The sequence below is a fragment of the Peromyscus maniculatus genome, chromosome 22 (assembly GCF_049852395.1).
Source record: "Peromyscus maniculatus bairdii isolate BWxNUB_F1_BW_parent chromosome 22, HU_Pman_BW_mat_3.1, whole genome shotgun sequence".
Classification (NCBI taxonomy): domain Eukaryota; kingdom Metazoa; phylum Chordata; class Mammalia; order Rodentia; family Cricetidae; genus Peromyscus; species Peromyscus maniculatus.
In genome coordinates this window covers 11,257,937-11,277,406 of record NC_134873.1, presented here as the reverse complement: position 1 = coordinate 11,277,406, position 19,470 = coordinate 11,257,937, and the positions used below count along the sequence as shown (strand labels likewise).

The window sequence follows — 19,470 nt, the reverse complement described above, 5'->3', positions numbered from 1 at the left end:
ATGAAGGTGCATACCTGTAATTCCACGGCTCAGGGACAGAGGGCAGAAGAATCAGGAGTTCATGGTCATCCTCAGATATATAGGAAGTTCAAGACCAGCCTGGGATTCAGGAGACCTTATCTCAATGTGTGTGTGTGTGTGTGTGTGTGTGTGTGTGTGTGTGTGTGTGTGTGTGTGTGTAAAGCTAGGGCCATGACTCAAATGATTAAGAGTACTTACTGCTCTTTCAGAGGACTTGGGTTCAGTTCCTAGTACCCATACAGAGTTTCACAACGGTCTGAAACTATGTATGATCCCAGGGGATTCAATGCCCTCTTGACCTCCAAAGGCAACAGGCACACATGTGATACACATACATACATGCAGACAAAAAACAAACAAAAGTTCTCCTACACATAAGAATAAATATATATTTTTGAGACAGGGTTTCTCTGTGTCACTTTGCACCTTTCCTGGAACTCACTCTGTAGCCCAGGCTGGCCTCGAACTCACAGAGATCCGACCACCTCTGCCTCCAGAGTGCTAGGATTAAAGGCGTGTGCCACCACCACCTTGTACATTGTCCTGTTTTCAAAGCAAGAGTTTCAGGACAGGCACAATAAGGAGAGCATTAAACCAAGTGTGGGACGTCAGTGACTGCCAACACTATAAGCCCAAGGAGCCATCCTTATCCTTCCCACTCCATGAACCCAACTCCCCTCATACAGAGTCCACTATGTAACCCAGATGGCTTCAAGCTTGTGGCATGTAATCTTCCTGTGTGCACCTAGCCAGTCCAAGGGTTCCATGTGTGCACTGCCCTACGGATTCTTGTTATCCTGGCCCTTGTCCAAAGTCTCTTTTGCCTTGGGACCATCTTTTGTTCTCTTCTCATGCTCCAGATTGCAAAGGTTAGCTCCCTGGAGAAGCCCTACCTGACTTCTCCAGCCTGAGAAGAGTGGCGTTTTTGCTCACCTGGTCATCCTTCCTCCAGTACATCTGTCTCCTCCCAGTCTTCCGCACAAATTCATAAGGTCCCATTGGATTCAGGACCTGTCCCCCTCCCCAGACTGTGGGGAGCAGGAGGACAGAAATCACATTTATTTACTCTCTTCCCCCACCCCATCTAGCACACAGTCAGCACTCAGGAAACATTTGTCAAATGTGACCTTTAAAATGTTTTTAATTCTGTGTATCTGTGTACGGGTATGTGCACTTGCAGCACTGAGTGTAAGCACACTCAAGAGCCAGACCTGGCTTCAGGTCATGTGCAGCTGGACATAAAGATGCTTGTGAGCCACCCAGGCCATAACATTTCTTGCTTAACCTCAGAGTCATTTCTCCAGCCCTTGAATGTGAGCTTTTTGAGACTGATACCATCATCCTTTACGAATAAGGAAGCTCAGAGAGAGGAAATGACTTGTCTGAGGTCACAGTGAGAAAGAGGATGGCCAGCACTCCAACCTGGGTCAGAATGGTGCTGACTCACCCCTGCCAGAACATTTACCTCCTTCTTTTTGGTTAATTTTTTATTGTATTTTATTTGTTTTGCGTGTGCATGTGTCATGCAGAAGAATGTAGAGGACACCTTGTGACAATCAGTTATCTCCTTCTGCCATGGGGTCCCAGGGAAGTGCCTTTTATCCACTGAGCTATCTTGAAGGCCCCACCTCTTTTCGAAGTAAATATCTATCAACACATCAAAGATGCTGGACAGTACACCAGAATTCACCTCAAAGAGATTTCACAACAGAACATACCCAGGTCATCAGCACCAAAACCCCAAGCCAAAGCATGTTACATTTATGTTGTATGAATTTTACTTGCATTTAAAAATAAATCGGGGATGGGGGCTGGAGAAATTGCTCAGCAGTTAAGAGAACATACTCCTAAAGCCACGCTTAGTTCTCAGCACTCATCGGGCAGCTAACAAAGAGCTGTGACTCAGGAGAATCCAGTGCTTCTGGCCTCTACGGATACCCTCTCACACAGACATATTCTACTCCCTAAACACACACACGCACGCACGCACGCACGCACGCACGCACGCACGCACGCACTCACGCACGCACATAGGGTGGGGGTGCCTTTTAATACTGATCACAGTGATTAATCCCAGCATTCAAGACACTGAAGCAGGAAGATCAAAGGTTCAAGGCCAACCTGGGCTACATAGGAGAACTTGTGTGGAAAAAAAAAAAAGACATACAGGCTAAAAATATAGTCAGTTGATGAAGTTTCTGTCTAACACAATGAAACTCTGGCTTGAGTGGGGGAATAAACCAAACCAACAAATAAGAAGGCTGGATATCTAGTGCACACCTCTGATCCCAGCACCTGGGAGGCAGTGGCAGGAGGATCAGAAATTTAAGACCATCCTTGTCTACACACCAAGTTCAAGGCCAGCCTAGCATGATTGTCTAGGTCTCCTTTGACCCAGCAATTCTCCTGCTAGGAAAATATGCAATAGACATGTCCACCAAGACTGCAACTGATAGCCGGGCGGTGGTGGTGCACACCTTTAATCCCAGCACTTGGGAGGCAGAGCCAGGCGGATCTCTGTGAGTTCAAGGCCAGCCTGAGCTCCAGGAAAGGCGCAAAGCTACGCAGAGAAACCCTGTCTCGAAAAAAACAAACAAACAAAAAAAAAACAAAAAAACAAAAAAAAAAAGACTGCAACTGATAACTCCAAATAACTCGGGTGTTCACTGATGTCAGAACGAACACTTGGCAGTGTCCACATCTGAAGAGTATCACATAGCAAGGAAAATGAGGACGTTCTTGAACTAACGCTGTCAGGAGGATCACAGTGCTGAACTAAAGCAAAAGCTGAAGACTATACATTGAGTGAGTCCGTTCATTTAGAGTTCTAATCCTTGCTGGGAGTGGTGGCACACACTTAAAAACCTAGCACTTACGAATCTGAGGAGGAGATTTTCCATGAGTTCAAGGGCAGCCAGGGCTGTATTGCAAGACCCTGTTTCAAATAATAAAAAGGAAAGGCAAGAAAAAAGAAAGTAAAAATTTCAGAACCAAGCAAATGAAGATACTGCAAGTCGGGGGATCGGGCTGGAGAGACGGCTCAGTAGTGAAGTGTGTGCACTGCTTTTGCAGAGGACCAGAACCTGTTCAGTTCCCAGAGCCTGTGACAAGCACCTGTAACTCCTGCTCCAAGGGATCACACGCTCCCTTGGGCATCTGTACCCACTTGCATGAGCACAAGTACCACACACACACACTTGCACAATTAAAACTTATAAAAGTAAATCTCTTTATTCAGAGGGGCTAGTGACTGAGTAAAGACATAAAGGAGACTTTTGGAAGATGGCTTCCTTTGTCTATTGTGTCCTAGGCTGGCCTTGAACTTGGTGTGTAGACAAGGCTGCTCTTAAATTTCTGGTCCTCCTGCCACTGCCTCCCAGGTGGTGGGATTAGAGGTGTGTGCTAGCTATCCAGCCTTTTTATTTGTTGGTTTGGTTTATTTGGTTTCTTTCCCCACGTGAGCCCCGTTTCATTATGTCAGACAAACACTGTATAAGGGTTGGAGGTATGACTCAGTGAGCGCTACAGCTGTTGCTGAACACGCTTAGTCTTTGGTTCTACCGTAACTCTTGTGTGGGAGGTGTCCAGCCAGGTCTTCAGACTCAAGAACCAAGAGCCTAAGTCTAGCCTGGGCTACACACGCAGTGAGCTCAAGGCCCAGTCTGTGCAATAAAAAAGAAAAAGAAGAAGAAGGTTAGATGTGTGGCTCACTAGTAGAGCATAGGCCTTGCATCCTCAGGCCCTGGGTTCCACCCCCAGGGTGGAGGAGGGTGGCAAATGGCTCAGGGGGTAGTGGCACTTGCCATATAAGCCTGGGAACTTGAGTTCCATCCTGGGATCTCATTTAAGTGTAGGAGAGAACTAACTCCACATGGTTGTCCTCTGACCACCACATGAGCACTGTGGCATCCACCTACAATAACAATCAATGTTGACTCTTTTTAAAAAAAAAAAAATCCATTCCAAGCCAGGCGGTGGTGGTACATGCCTGTAATCCCAGCACTCAGGAGGCAGAGGCAGGCAGGTCTCACAAAGAGAGTTCCAGAACAGCAGAGCTGTTACACTGAGAAACGCTGTTTCAGCAAATCCATCCACCCCCTGAATTAAATAAAATAAATAAATGATCCGTTCCAATAGAATCGTGGCCCAGGTGAATCCTTCCACAGGCTGGCCAGCCGGAGATTTCCTGTATTCTTGGCAGCCAGCATTTATCTAGTGTGCTCCCATTTCACAGAAGGCAACTGAAGCCCAAAGGAAGAAGCAGCGTGCACTATCTGTCCTTCTCGCCAGAAGCCAGCACTGCCACCTCCCTTCCACGCCCCACCTCCGCATCCTGCCCCCATCATGCCCTCCCAGCCTGACTGTAAAGGGGCGGGGGGGGGGGGAGAGGGGAAGAGATAGACAGGGTCACGTGGAGCTAGGTTACGAAGAAGGAAGCTAGGCACAGTGCAGACGGCTGCTGATTCTGGGACTGGGCAGGAAATCAAGGTAAGGGAGGGTGTGCGTCTGGCACCCTCAAAAGTATTCCTTGGAGGCAAAGCTGAGAAGAGACCGGGGAAGATGAAGACAGAATGTGGGCAGACAATGCGCAGAACTGTCACCTTCTGGTCTCGCAGCAGAGACTCCGCCATGGACCCACCGTTGCCGAGTGAAGCCACCGAAACGCTGCCCGCGCCGCCCTCTGCGCTGGCGTCCTACCGTTGGCACACTGGAGGCGGAGGGGAGAAGGCTGCTGGAGGGTTCCGCTGGGGCCGCTTCACCGGCTGGAGAAGGACCATGAGCCATCAGGAGCCCATGGTGAGCAGCCAGCCAGCCCCTCGATCTCTATTTCGTCGGGTCCTCTCTGCACCCCCTAAGGAGTCAAGGCCCAGTCGCCTCCGGCTTTCCAAGACCCTGTGGGGGAGGCACAAGAACGTGGCACCGCTGGAGCCCAAGCCAAGTCCCAAGGCCCCAGGTATGTTCTCCCCCACCCGAGCTGGGACCAGGCTGGGTGGCCGGATGCCTGGGTGTTTGTCTGTCAACCTAACATCAGCCCTCTAGACACAGGAAGTTGTGGGGAGTATGAAAGCCCAGAAGGAAGTGGCTGGGGCCCCCAGCAGCCCTCATCTGTCTTTCCCCCTAAACTGGAGTGAGGGAGACTCACAGGACCTGTAGGCAGCTGGGCTTCAGCGGGAGGAAGGGGCATTGAACTGACACACCTTAGTGCTATCTGGATGTTCAATGGCTCTTGGCCCTGAGGGTTGTCTTCTGTATCCAACCGACCAAGGCACTGACTGGCTCTGAATCTCAGCTGCCTTACAGCCTCTGCCTTACTTTGTTTGCTTGAGTCTGAAATTCCCCATCTCTGCCTTGAAGAGCACACTCCTTCAAACAGATGCTTACTCGTTCCTTCTGTATGTGTGTGCCTGAATGTGGGCATATCTCATCTCCCTTATCACAGCACATGTGTTGAGGTCAGAGGACAACCTGCATGTGTTAATTTATGTTGGGGGGCAAGCCACAGTTCCAGTGAGGAAGTCAAATGACAGCTGTCAGGAGTCCGTCCTCTCCTTCCATCATGTGGGTCCTGGGGATCAAACTCAGATGGTTAGCCTTGGTGGCAAGCGTCTTTACCTTCTGAGTCATCATGCTGGCCCAAGCAGACGTGTTTCTGACCATTGAACTGGTTCTAGTCCCTAACTGAGGCACTGAGGACAGCTGTGGGCAAAGCAGAAGACACTGCCTGCCCTGCAGAGTTCACAGAGTGTGTGTGTGTGTGTGGGGGGGGGTAGTTATACACACACACACACACACACACACACACACACATACACACACACACGTCAATGTGAAGGTGACAGATGCTGCCAAAGGAGAACTAGGAGACTAGTGGAGACTGTGAAGCTTAGAGGCCAGGCATACTACGACCCCAGGGCCTAGCATATACTAGGACATCCATGAGTGAGAAAGAGTTGAGGCTGTGGATGTGGTTCAGCGGTAGAGCGCTTGTTTAACATGGGAGAAGCTGTGGGATTGTGGGTTTTATACCCATCACCAAGAAAGAAAGAAAAAGTACGCATTGCCCCTAGTGGGGAAGCAGAGTAGAAAAATAAACTGAGAAGATTCAGCCCTTATTTCCTGGAAGCTCAAGGTTAATTCAGCTCTTTCCTAGAAGTTCTTGAAACACCTTCCATTCCTTTCGGAGCTGGGAATATTAATGCGCACCTATAATCCCAGCACTAGGAAGGCAGGAGCAGGGGGAGGATTGATCTGAACTGTATAACGAGACTCTCTCCAAACAAATGAGGCTCTGGCAAGATGATTGACAGGCAAAGGCGCCTGGTGGTAAGCCTGAAGACCCACGGGGTGGAACGGAAGGAGAGAACTGGCTCCTGAAAGTTGTCCTTTGACCTCCACATGAAGCATGGCGTACATTCCACTCCCCAAATAAACAAATTTGGGCTGTCCTCTGGCCTGCCCTTGTGCGAGAGACAAGAGAGTGTGTACACGCACTAAACAAATGTCATAAAAGGCAACTCAGTATATAGTATTATTTTAGAAAAAAAATGGTTTCATATTGTAGGGATTTTTTTTCTCCCCGAGACGGGGTCTGGCTATGTAGCCCAGGCTGGCCTCTGACTCACAGAGCCTGTCTCTGCCTCCCATTTGCTGCCCAACTATTTCTTTTTTTCTTTTTCTAATTTAAGGGCTCACACAGGAAGGCAAGTGCTCTACTACTAAGCTCCCAGCCCTTCAGAGCATTCTTTGAGGCCCTCAGGGTCCACCATATAGTTGCCTGCTAATAGGATCCAGACAGAGCTTTCTACCACGCAGCCCTGCTCCTACTTAGCTCTCCATCCCCCACAGCTCACTCCTCCTCCTCCCACGATTGGGGACTGGGTGTAGCCCGTTGATGGAGGGCACGCTTAGCACAAGCCAAGCCCAGGGCTCAATCCCCAGCACCACAAACAAACCAACCCTAGTTCCTAACTGGTTGCCAAGGCCTTCTCTCCAGCCTTTCTCACCCTTCCCTTTATTTCCCTGGGCCTTCCCCTTCTGCTGGCCTCTGTTCAGATACTCCTGCTTCCATCCCTTTCAGCTTGGCTGGGTGAAATTCAAAACCTAGTGCAGAGGGGAGTCTTCCCTGGTCCACTCTGCACCAGCGCCACCTCCCCAAGAAAGAAAACTCCAATATACTTCCAGTATCTTTTATACAGCTTTCTCAGATTGAATGCTCTCCACCTCAGAGAGGTTTTTTTTATCAGTGGGCATATGCACAGCATGTGGAAGTCAGAGGATAACTAGAGAATTGGTTTTTTTTCTCCTTCCACCTTTACGTGAGTTCTAGGGATTGAATTAACATCAGGCCCCCATGGCTGGCACCTTTACCTGTTAAGCCTCCTTGCTGACCCCAGATTAGTTATTTACATAGGAAGCCAAGGCTTCTGCCCCTTCATTCTCATGTTCTCTCTCTCCCTCCCTCCTCCCCTTTTGGGATAAGGTCTCAATCAGTAGCCCAAACTGGCCTGGAACTCATCATCCTCCTAGCTCAATGTCCTACGGGGCTCAGCCTTGCCCACCCTCTTGGTTAAGGGAAGAATGGTTGTGTTAGAAGCCTGGCTTAACCACTCAAAAGCTGTGTGATTCTGGGTAGGCCACTCAACCTGTCTGGGCCTCAGTCAGTGCCCTTTAAACGGCTTTTGAAGGACTGAGTGAGAGAAGGCATGTAAAGTGGTAAACACAGTACTGGTAGAGATTTGTCAAATGACGCCCAGCCTGGCATGGTTCTGAACATGCAGAAGGGCATCAGAGGGAGAAAGGGGAGGCTCTGAAACCAGCATCCCCTCCTCTTCCCAGAGCCAGAGCCGGAGTTGGAAGTACCCCCAGATCCACCTGTTGCACAGATCCCTGAGCCTCCCACTCCTGACATGCCTGTTTGGGACATCGGGGGCTTCACCCTGCTTGAAGGAAGGCTGGTGCTGCTTGGTGAGGAGGAGGTAAGAAAGATCGAGGAGAGGAAAGGGGACTGGACAGATGCAGTGGCAAAGGGGCAAACACTAGAGACATACGCGCCACCCCCCTGTCTGTCTCCCCTTCCTGACTGCCGACTTCTGTGGGAGGACAGGGTCCTCGCCAAATCCGGATGGGAAGCGCCAGCTCGGAAAGCAGCATGCAGGCATCCATGGGGAACCTCCGGGATCCAGGTAAATTTGGGAGACTGAGGAGGCTCTAGAACTGGGGTGCTTTTCAAAGTGATTCGTAATCATGGTCCTGCCCTTAACCTCCTACCTCTAACCACCCACAGATCGCACTCCTGGAAAAACTGAGCTGGAAGCTACTGGTTCCAACCAGGTCCACAATGTTCGGGTATGGCAGCCAGTGTGACAGGGTGGGCGTGAACAAGGTCTCCCAGACCTGGGCCTCACACATGCTGTACCATCTAATTAAATCTGGAGACCTAATTAATATATATATATATATATATATATATATATATATATATATATATATATATATATATATATATATATATATATATTAGGGCCAGGTGTGGCAGTGCGTGCCTACAATCCCAGTACACAGAGACAGGATTGCTCAGGCTCCATAGTGAGTTCCCGGCAAGCCAGGGGTACATATTGAGACGGCCTGAAAAATAAACACACACATACACACAAAATGACAACTATTTTAAAATGTGTGATCTTCTTACCTCTGCCTCCGGAATAGCAGGGATTACAGTCCTGGGCCTGGAGGGCCAGGGCAAAAAAAAGGATCATGGGTAGGTCATGGCCAGCTCTGAGCCTCCTTCATCTGTTGTTTGTTGAATAGAGCTAAGGAGAAAATTCCTCTGGTTTTGTTTGGATATATGTGGGGAGGGGGGAGGGTTGTGGGGTTTTTGTTGGTTTGTTTTTCAGACAGGGTCTCTCTATGTAGCCACTATGTAGTCCAGGCTGACCTCGAATTCAGAGACCCATCTGCCTCTGCCTCCTAAGTCCTGAGATCAAAGGTGTGCACCACTATGCCAAGCCCAATCCTAGCTGTCCTAGAACTCACTCTGTAGCCCAGGCTGGCCTCAAACTCTCAGAGATCTGCCTGCCTCTTCCTCCTGAGTGCTGGGATCAAAGACGAGGTCCACCACCACCGAGCTAGGTTTTAGTTAGTTAGTTAGTTGTTGTTTTTCAAGACAGGGTTTCTCTGTGTAGTTTTGGTGCCTGTCCTAGATCTCGCTCTGTAGACCAGGCTGGCCTTGAACTCACAGAGATCCACCTGGCTCTGCCTCCTGAGTGCTGGGAGTGCTGATGGTGCTGGGCCACCACCACCGGGCTCTAGGTTTTATATTTTTAAAAGTCTCATACTAGAGTCCAGAATTTCCTGTAAATTGGTATGTAGCTCATGCTGGCCTCTAATTCTCAGCAATTCTGGCTGGAGAGATGGCTCAGAGGTTAAGAGCACTGGCTGCTCTTCCAGAGGTCCTGAGTTCAATTCCCAGCAACCACATGATAGCTCACAACCATCTGTAATGAGATCTGGTGCCCTCTTCTGGCTTGAAGGCATACATGCAAGCAGAACATTATACTTAATAAATAAATAAATCTTTAATTCTTAGCAGTTCTCCTGCATTAGCATCCTAAATTCTGGGATTATAGATGTGAGTCACCACACCCTGTTCCCTCTCTAGTTTATAAAGAGTCTCTAGAGAATTCTGGCTGTTGGGGCTGGGGAGATGACTCAGTGGCCAAGCAAACATGAGGATCAGAGTTTGGATCCTCTGCGCCCATGCAAACGCTGGGTAAGCATGGCAGCCTGCCTGTAAGTCTAGTACTTGGAAGGCAGAAACAGAATCCCCAGAACAAACTGGCAGCTATCAGATCAGTGCGTTCTGGGTTCAGTGAGAGACCCTGCCTCCTGGTGGCGAGCCTGAGGAAGAATCTTTGTTGGCTTGTTTGTTTCAAGACAGGGTTTCTCTGCGTAACAGCCCTGGCTGTCCTGGAACTTGCTTTGTAGACCAGGCTGGTGTTCTTGTTTTTGTGTTTGCTTCTTTGTTTGTTTGTTTGTTTGTTTTTACTCTTTTATCTTTTGGGGGGCTTCTACCCAGCTCCCAAATGAATCACACACAGAGGCTTATTTTTAATTGTAAATGCCTGGCCTTAGCTTGACTTGTTTCTTGCCAGTTTTCCTTAACTTATCCTATCTACCTTTTGCCTCTGGGCTTTTCCCATTCTCTTACTTCTGTAAACTTATTCTCACTCTGTGGCTGGCTGTGTAGCTGGGTGGCTAGCCCCTGGAGTTCTCCTCCTTCTCTGGCTACATCCTCTTTTTTTTTTCCTCTCCTCCCAGATTTCTCCTTCTATTTATTCTCTCTGCCTGCCACTCCCCAACCCCCATCCTCACCCCCCCACCCCCCCACCCCCCACCCCCTGCCTATCCTTTCTCCTGCCTCGCTATTGGCTGTTCAGTTCTTTATTAGACCATTGGGTATTTTAGCAGGCAAAGTAACACAGCTTCATAGATTTAAACAAATGCAACATAAACCAAAGTAACACACCTTAAAATAATATTCTACAACGGGCTGGCCTGAAACTCATAGAGATCCTCCTGCCTCTGCCTCCAGAGTGCTGGGAATAAAGGCATGTGCCACCATGCCTAGCTCTGAGGAAGACTCTTGATGTCAGCCTCAGGACCACACATACACATGTGCATACACACTCACTTACATATGCACACATACACATCACACACAAGGATACATGGAAAAATATTGTAAACATTAGAAATGGAAGCCTGCCTGCTTTACTGAGTTCTAACTCAAAAAGTATAACTTTTCCTTTTCCTTCTTTCTGTCACTGTTTTTGGATATTGAACGAAAGCCTACACATGCTTTCCCTGACACTCTGGGCTTTTTCAGCAGCCCCTGCCTCCCTATCCATGCAGGTCCTTGCTAACCTCTGTTATTGCACATGCTGACTTTCCTAGGCACTAACTCAAAAGGCATGACTAAGGAAGGAAGAAAGGGAGGGGAGGAGAGAGAGGGGAGAGAGGGGAGAGAGAGAAATGCAAGAGCCGTTGGGCAGGGGGAGATAGCATCAAGATAGCTCTTAATTTAAGAGCATTTGCCCCTCACGAGTTCCCGAGTTCGATCCCCAGTATTGCAAAACATAAACATCATCTCCTGGTTATAGATATTAGTGCAGCCTGGACATGGGCTGGGTCCCCCAAGACTAGCAGATCCTGAAGGACACTCTGGGAGGACAGAGCTGAGGAGAGAGCACAGGGTTCTACCTGGCTCACATACCGCTCTGCCCCCTTAGGGGTTACTCAAGAGGCTGAAGGAGAAGAAAAAGGCCAGGTCAGAGCTGGGAGCCCATGGCCCTCGAGATGGGTAAGAGTCTCCGGGAAGCTGGAAGGCTTGTGCCTCAACATTGTGCCAGTCTGCACCTCTGGGTTCCTTATCCTCCCTTCCACCTGCCCCCTCCCATGTTCTCTCTATTCTGCCCCACACCGCGTGAACTTGGAGCTACACAGACTGCAGGCATTTTCTCATCTCTTGGTTGAAGGGTGGGAGTGGTCTCTGGAATAGAAGCTAACTGAACACCCTGGATCTGAGAGCTCCAAAGAATGCATGGAAATTAAACCATAAAGGGCAGGGCGGGAACAGGTCCAACGCTAAGAGACCGGAAGGGACAGCAGCTAGGATGACTAGAGATTAGAAAGCTAAGGTCTGAGTGAGCAAGGAATGACCACTTGTTCCCCTTCCCTGGCTCCAGACCCCCCAGTGCTCTGGGTTCTAGGGAATCACTGGCCACACTCTCTGAGCTGGACCTGGGTGCTGAGAGGGATGTGCGAGTCTGGCCACTGCATCCTAGCCTCCTGGGAGAGCCACACTGCTTCCAGGTAAATGAGGAACCTCCCTTCGCCTCTACTAAACCTTGGCTCCATGTTAGCCTCTATTAAATCCTTCATTCCTGTACCCAATAGGTGACCTGGGCGGGCGGGAGCCGCTGTTTCTCTTGTCGCTCCAGCGCTGAGAGAGACCGTTGGATTGAGGACCTTCGTCGGCAGTTCCAGCCCAGCCAGGTCAGGAGAGTGAGGGGACAGACACAGAAAGCCCTTCCACAAGCCAGGCCCTGGCCCTTACACGCTACCCAGTTTGCTCCAAACCTTCCCATGCAACACATCTGCCTAGTCCACAGCTGTGCAAACATCAACCCCATGAATGTCAGACTTGCCCTCGCATCCAGTTCTGGATCTGTTTGCTCCCCAAGTCCTGCCTACCAAGTAGTCGCCAAGTCCTCAGTCCGGGGCTACTCCTTTTATATCCTAAACCCCTATGTGTGCGACACTTCCCAAAGCTAGATGTGTTCTGCTCACGGCTCCCAGACATTCGTGGCCCCAGCCTCTTCCCCAAGGGGTCCTGCGACATGGGAGTCACAGTGCGCGTCCTGGAGGGCAGACACATCCAAAACACTCCTTCTATCCCATTCCTGCACGCAGGACAACGTGGAGAGGCAAGAGACTTGGCTGACCGTTTGGGTGCACGAGGCCAAGGGGCTGCCCCGAGCAGCGGCACCCGGAGTGCGTGCGGAGCTGTGGCTGGACGGGGCGCTACTGGCACGCACTGCTCCGCGGGCCGGCCCAGGTCAGCTCTTCTGGGCGGAGCGCTTCCACTTCGAAGCGCTGCCACCAGCCCGTCGCCTGTCACTGCGGCTGCGCGGAGCAGGCCCGGCAGGTGCAACCGTGGGCAGGGTGGCGCTGGAGCTGGACGAGGTGAGCATCCCCCGCGCGCCCGCCGCAGGCCTGGAACGCTGGTTCCCGGTGCTAGGGGCGCCGGCCGGCGCGGCGCTACGGGCAAGGATAAGGGTGCGACGTCTGCGTGTGCTGCCGTCGGAGCGCTACAAGGAACTGGCCGAGTTCCTCACCTTCCACTACGCGCGCCTGTGCGAGGCGCTGGAGTCAGCGCTGTCTGCTCAGGCCAAGGAGGAGCTGGCAGCAGCCATGGTGCGCGTGCTACGGGCCACTGGCCGGGCGCAGGTGAGCAGCCATGTCTACGCAGATAGGTGGCCCGGAGAGGACAGACAGAGCTTTCTGAATTATGCTGGGGAGGAAGGGCCTGGACAGTGTCCATCAGGGCAAGGCGCCGTGAGGGCCGGGGCCACACTTAACCAATGAGGGACGACTCCTGAAATTCAACTACTTGAGGCTAGTCTGGAATTTCAGCTGCTAGGGATGCGGTCTGAACTTAAACTGTGAGAGGCAGACTCTGAACTTCAACTGAGAGGGGTGAGGTCTGAACTTCAGCGAGAGGGGAGGGGCAGGAGGTGAGCCTCTATGCTAATCGGCTCCGTTTCTGCTGTGAAAGGTGGAGGTTGTGATCTCATCTAAAAGCTGTGCTTTGTGCCTGAATATCAGCAAGAAGGGACAAGGCCTGTGCCTAGGTATGAAAGCTGGGCCAATGGTTGGGATTCCCAAGTTCATTCCATGTGATCCCTGTCCTCCACAGGCATTAGTGACAGACCTAGGCACCGCAGAGCTGGCGCGCTGTGGAGGCCGTGAAGCGCTGCTATTCCGCGAGAATACCTTAGCTACCAAGGCCATTGATGAGTACATGAAACTGGTGGCCCAGGAGTACCTCCAGGAGACCCTGGGTAAGCTGAGAGAGGGATTGGTGCCAGAGGTCCAGGAAGCCCCGAGTGACCTGTCTTCTTGGAATGAATGGTGCCTTCGGGTGGGAGTGGAGTGTTGCTATTTCCCCAAGATGTTAGGTGCTTCCAGAGTAAGCTGGAGATAGGGTTGGAGGCTGGGTGTGATGTGTCTGGGTTCGTGACCTTAGACTGTCTGTTCTGGACCTCAGGGGAAGTTTTGCGGTGTCTCTGTGCCTCCACTGAGGACTGTGAAGTGGACCCTAGCAAATGCCCCACACCAGAGCTCTCCACACACCAAGCCAGACTCCGAACCAGCTGTGAGGAGGTGTTTGAGGCCATCGTCCACTCTTACAAGTGAGAGCCAGGGACCCAGCACCCAAGTCCGGCCCCCCGCCTCTCAGCCACTGCGCTGCCCTGACCAACCAACAAAATGCAGGGCACTCAATTAAATTTGGTTCAGTATTGAAGATATGCTTATATCAAAGTCAGATTTAACCGCCCTGGTTTTATTTGTTGAATCTGGCAAACCCTACACTCATGCCATACCACCTAACCCCAAGTAACCTAAAGACTCACTTCCTTTGCCTTTAACCACAAGTGATTCCGACCGCTTAACCTTGGTCAACGTAAGATTTCAATTCCAAATGATGCATATTCCTAATCCCATGACCCCTGTATGCCAAATCTCATGAAACTGGTTATAGGAAACATGAGCATCCAATCCCTTAGCTTCTGACCCTAGGATAACTTGCATGCTTTAATCCTGTGATTTATGATCCCAGGTAACATTGTACCCCTCGCCTTATCTTAAGTCATATTACACTCAGGCACCTCTCACTCTCATGTGGAATTATAACTATACCCCAATCTCATGGCCTCTGTTCCCATGTGATCTTGTCTGCCCAAATCTGAGTACGGACTCGAGAGGTTGCTACACTTGTGCTGTAAGTTCTTAGCCTCTGGGACCCAAGCCCCAAGCACTGTTATCCAGATATCCCCAACCGTGCGACCCAAACAGCAGGCTCAATGAAAAGAAAGCACACACAGGCTTCATGAGTCACACAAAAGCCATGTAAGTGCTCTCCAAACACCTGACCCCTGGACGTACAACCTTGATCATCCACGGTCTTTATGTTCCTATCCCCTGCCTCTAACCATTGCTTCTTCTGCCCCAGCTGGTTCCCAGCGGAGCTGGGCACTGTCTTCTCAAGCTGGCGAGAAGCATGCAAAGCCCGTGGCTCTGAGGCACTGGGACCCCGACTGGTGTGTGCCTCCCTCTTCCTAAGGCTCCTATGCCCTGCCATCTTGGCGCCCAGCCTCTTCGGCCTGGCACCAGAGCACCCGGCCCCAGGCCCAGCCCGAACCCTTACGCTGATCGCCAAGGTTATCCAGAATCTTGCCAACCGTGCTCCGTAGGTGCTGGGATAATGTGGGGCAATAATGGGATCGGGGAGTAGGGGGTTGGCAGGTGCCGGTTATGACTCAACCAGCTTGGCTCCAACCCAGGTTTGGCGAGAAGGAAGCCTACATGGCCTTTATGAATAGCTTCCTGGAAGATCACGGGCCAGCCATGCAACACTTCTTGGACCAGGTGGCCGTGGTGGACGCAAATGCCACACCCAGGGGCTACCAGGGCAGTGGAGACCTGGCCCTCCAGTTGGCAGTTCTTCATGTCCAACTCTGCACAATCTTTGCTGAACTTGACCAGGTATGGCCTGAACCCAGAACCCTGGATGCAGGGTAGGAAGGCAAGAAGGCTGGGAGGCATTGGTGCCAGAGAGTTCACAGGACATCTTCCTTGCCTGCCTTGACAGACAACCCAAGATAGCTTGGAACCACTGCCCACCATACTTCGAGCCATCGAAGAGGGCCGGCCTGTTCCAGTGTCTGTGCCAATGCGTCTTCCCCGCATCCCCACCCAGGTCCACTCCAGGTAACCTCAAGTCTGGCCTAGGTTCTCATGGGTGGCAGGAGGGACCCCTATGTTAAGATGAATAATGCCAGGAGCAAGATCATGTTGGGGTCAGAGGTCAGAAGCTGGGGGTGGCGTCATGTAAGGAGGCAGGCAGAGGAGTGGCCCACTGTGTGGTCAAAGGGTAAATATTCACAGAATCAGATAGAGTCCAAGATTGGGACAGAGTCATGTCAGAGGTCAGGAAAGGGTCACCTCCAGGGTCAGCGAAGGTAGCTTTGTGGGGTTGTGGATGGGGTCAAATCAGGGGTCCAGGAGGAGACAAGATATTACAAAGGTCAGAGGAGCAAAGGTCAAGCTTAGGGCTTAGGACAAATAGGACTAGTTATGGGGTTACAGGTTAGAGACCATTTTCTATCCAAAAGCAAGAACAGGGTAGAAGATAGGCTCAATTGGGAAGAAAGTGGATACCCTTGTGAGCAGAGGTCGATGCCAGGGTCAGACTGGGATCAAAGTTACGGAAAGGGTCAGGTCAAGGTCAGAAGTCAGAGCCAAAGCTGGAGAGGGAGGAAAGATTAGAGTGGGATGGTAGTCAGGAGTTAAGGACAGTGTCTCATCAAAGTCATGGGTCAAAGTGTGGTCCTAAGAGATAGAGATATACTGGTGTAAAAAGTAGAGTCATTTAGAGTTCTCTCTGGGGCCAATTGAGGGTCTGAACTTCTGCGTCCCATTTCCAGCTTCTCTTCAGGGGAGAAACCCGGTTTCCTGGCACCCCGAGACCTCCCCAAGCACACCCCTCTCATTTCCAAGAGCCAATCTCTGCGCAGCTTTCAAGGGGCAGGGAGCTGGGCCCGCCGGCGTCCAGATGAGGACCGGTCCCAGAGGCGGCCGCGGCCAGTGCAGCGCACACAGAGCGTCCCCGCCAGGCGGCCTGCCCGCCGCCGCCCTTCTGCAGGTCCCAGGCCGAGACTCAAAGACTCACTCCGCACTGGCCCAGCGCCATGCCGACGGCCCTGGACTGGAGCTTCTGCATCGCTGCCTCGGAAGCCGTCGGTGCCATGGCAGCGCCAGCTGGACCAGCCCGGGGACCGATACCAAGCTTTGGGAACTCACCGACCAGTGGGCAAGGTGACATCCGGCCCAAATCCTAGCCTGGGAGTGGGGCGGGCCGCGGGTAGAAACGGAACTAAAAAAGGACCTTAGGACTCATCTAACCGACTCTGAGACTGTTTTCCCCGCCCAACAAATTCCCTAACAGAGTAGAAAGATGATAAAATGAGGATGGGTCGGATTACAGCTGCTATCTTTCCATAGCTAGCAGAGATACAGTGCGAGGTAGCTGCACTCCGCGAGGAACAGAAAGCTCTGTCCCGTCTGGTGGAGTCGCTGAGTACCCACATCCAGGCCTTGACGGAGCAGCAGGAGCAGCTGCGCTGTCAGCTGCAGGACCTGGACTCCAGACTGGGAGCTGGGTGAGTCCCGCCCTTCCCCATAGCTCAGATCTCCGCCTCTTTGACAGGGCCGCCCAGATCTCACCCAGAAAGTCCCTCCCCGCCTAAGCCGGCCCCCAGGTCCGAACAGCTCCATTCCGTAGATGAGCAACCTCCAAGTTACCACCCCAGGCCCCTGCAGCCTCTCTCGCACACTGTCGGACCTACCTCACACCTGTCTTTGGCTGGTCATTTTACTTACTCACACCGCTTCAACCAGCCCCTCCTAACCGGATTGGGCCATGCCAGTCCTTCTCGGCCATTGGTCAGTCTCTGCCTTCAAATGGTGATTGATTAATCCTTCCATCTTTTTCCCTCCTTTCTTTTTTGCCTTCCGTGAAGCAAGATTTAGCTATGTAGCCCAAGCTGACCACGAACCCTCCACCCTCTTGCCTCAGCCCCCTGCGTGCTGAAGTTACAGGGTTACACCAAGTAACTTTGCCAAGACCCTCCTTCAGACACCCCCTGCTCTCCAATCTGAACAAACCCTAGTCCACTCCAAGCCCCAACCACTCCAAGTCCACCCTGGATAGAAGGGAGTTTCTCAGCTTTTGACCTGCCCCCTCTCTTGCCTCTGACCCCCACAGGATCTCAAAGTTGGATTCTGAGGGTGGTCTTCCAAGCAACGGAAGCCACAGGCTAAAAAGTCTGGTGAGACTCTTGCCTGAGACCGGAGGGGAGTGGGGAGTCCGTTTGGCGAACACCCCCACCTTGACTCCAAGCCCATTTCCACTGCCTTCCCAGGAGCACCGCCTGACTGAGATGGAATGTACTCAGGACCAGCTGAGGGATACCCTCTACAGTCTACAGCTCCTTTCAAGGACACCAGGGAGCCAGCCCCTGCCTCTCAAAACGCCATGTGTCAATGGAGCCAAGCTGTCAATGGGCACTTGAGCTCTCATTCCATGCCACGTGGTCTGGAAGCTAAGAGAGCCACTACAGAGGGTTGTAATGCCTCTGCCTCAGCCTTCATGGCTGTTAGTGGGGGACAGGGTGGGAGGTGCCGATCACTCTGATACTGTGAGGTTGCCCAGTAAATCTCTATTTCAGTAAAATCACTGGCTTTTCTGCCCCTACAAATGATTAATCGGAGAGCACACCCAGTTCTCCATTCGGCTCTCCCAAATCCTTACCTAATTTAAAGTTCCCCAAAGATGGAAGTAATAAACAGACTCTTTCCATTGCTGTGATCTAGGCCATCACTCCAGGAGATTCCATTCTCTCATCTGTAAAATGTATCTAAAATTCTCTACGTCGTAGACAACTCTTTGTTAAAGGTGTTCAATAAAAGGCATTAATCGTTGTTATGGGAAGTGCCTGCTCTTCAGTGAAGCACAGATCTCCCACCCTCCTATCCCACCTCACCCTCTAAGTATCTCAGGCCCCAAGTGACAGAATCTTTCTAGATTTCAAATCACAGTCCAGGCAGGGAGGGCAAATGAAGTAAGAGAATGTAAGGGGAGAATACAGTTGCATTCTGTGGCTGGTTGAGTAAATGCACAGGTATTTGACTCATGGATAAAAGGGGAAGGTAGATGAAACAATAGGCAGATGACTAGGTTAGCATTCACTGAATGTTTGACTTGGTAGATGTTTAAGGCAGGTCACTAATCATAATGGGTAGGTCTACTTAGAGAAGAATGACTCACAATTGGAAATTAACACTTGAACTAATGAGAAATCAAATGTACATACACATACATATCTCACATTTATTGAGGTCTTTTGGGACTCCCGAATGAGCCATGGGAAGACAATAAAGTAAAAAAACGTGAACTCCTGTCTTAATCACTTGGAGAAGGTGAATATGCAATTGATGGGTGAATGTATGGGTGGATGTTCGGAAGGATTGTTGAATCCCTTTATTATATGGACAAATAGACACTTGGTTGCTGAAGCAATGGCCCTGTACATGGGATATGGGTGGATAGGTTAAGTGAACTTTTGGATAGATAGTGTTTAGAGGCATGAATGGATAGGTGATTTGTTTATTGGGTTGTTGAGTGGTTGATGGATTGAGCATGTGGATAAATGGGTGGACAAATGGTGATGAATGGGAGAAAGCTTGTGATGTGTATACAAGAGCTAGTCTAGAGGTTGAGATCTTAAGACCAGGTGGAGGAGAGCTTAGCATTCGTGACAGACATAAAGTAGTTCTAGGGTCTTGGAGATGTTGAAGTCCAATGTAAACAATGAATAAAGACCAGTGACCATGTGACTGGAAGAGACTTGAAGCTAAGGACTGACTGGGTGGGGTCCTCAATGATCTAAGAATGACCCAAAGGAAAACTTCTCTGCTTCCTTCCCACTCATCTGGTGTTACTAACAAACCTAGTATAGGAAGAACCAGTGGGGTGCAGGAGGATGTTGTTATGGTAACAGAGCCCCTCCCTAGACGCTCAGGTCCTGCGGACCCTTTAAGGGTGAC

The 19,470-nt window shown here is 50.9% G+C and overlaps 1 protein-coding gene across 3 annotated transcripts; it reads left to right on the top strand.

The window, feature by feature from the left end:
• The first annotated feature begins 4,442 nt into the window (after positions 1–4,442).
• On the top strand, positions 4,443–18,345 carry Rasal3 (RAS protein activator like 3). Of its 3 annotated transcripts, none has more exons than XM_006991280.4 (18): positions 4,443–4,509; positions 4,638–4,975; positions 7,858–7,997; positions 8,126–8,204; positions 8,306–8,367; positions 11,310–11,380; positions 11,766–11,892; positions 11,977–12,075; positions 12,493–13,029; positions 13,499–13,643; positions 13,850–13,994; positions 14,816–15,052; positions 15,147–15,348; positions 15,455–15,573; positions 16,290–16,680; positions 16,867–17,024; positions 17,630–17,693; positions 17,787–18,345. In XM_006991280.4, the coding sequence occupies exons 2-18, from the start codon at positions 4,651–4,653 to the stop codon at positions 17,934–17,936; spliced, it is 3,051 nt and encodes a 1,016-aa protein (XP_006991342.2). In that variant the 5' UTR covers positions 4,443–4,509; positions 4,638–4,650; the 3' UTR covers positions 17,937–18,345. The 3 variants fall into 3 exon arrangements, with proteins under 3 accessions (XP_006991342.2, XP_006991341.2, XP_076415820.1); XM_076559705.1 differs by having other exon boundaries at positions 4,447–4,509; positions 4,641–4,975; XM_006991279.4 differs by having other exon boundaries at positions 4,443–4,975.
• Positions 18,346–19,470: the final 1,125 nt, after the last annotated feature.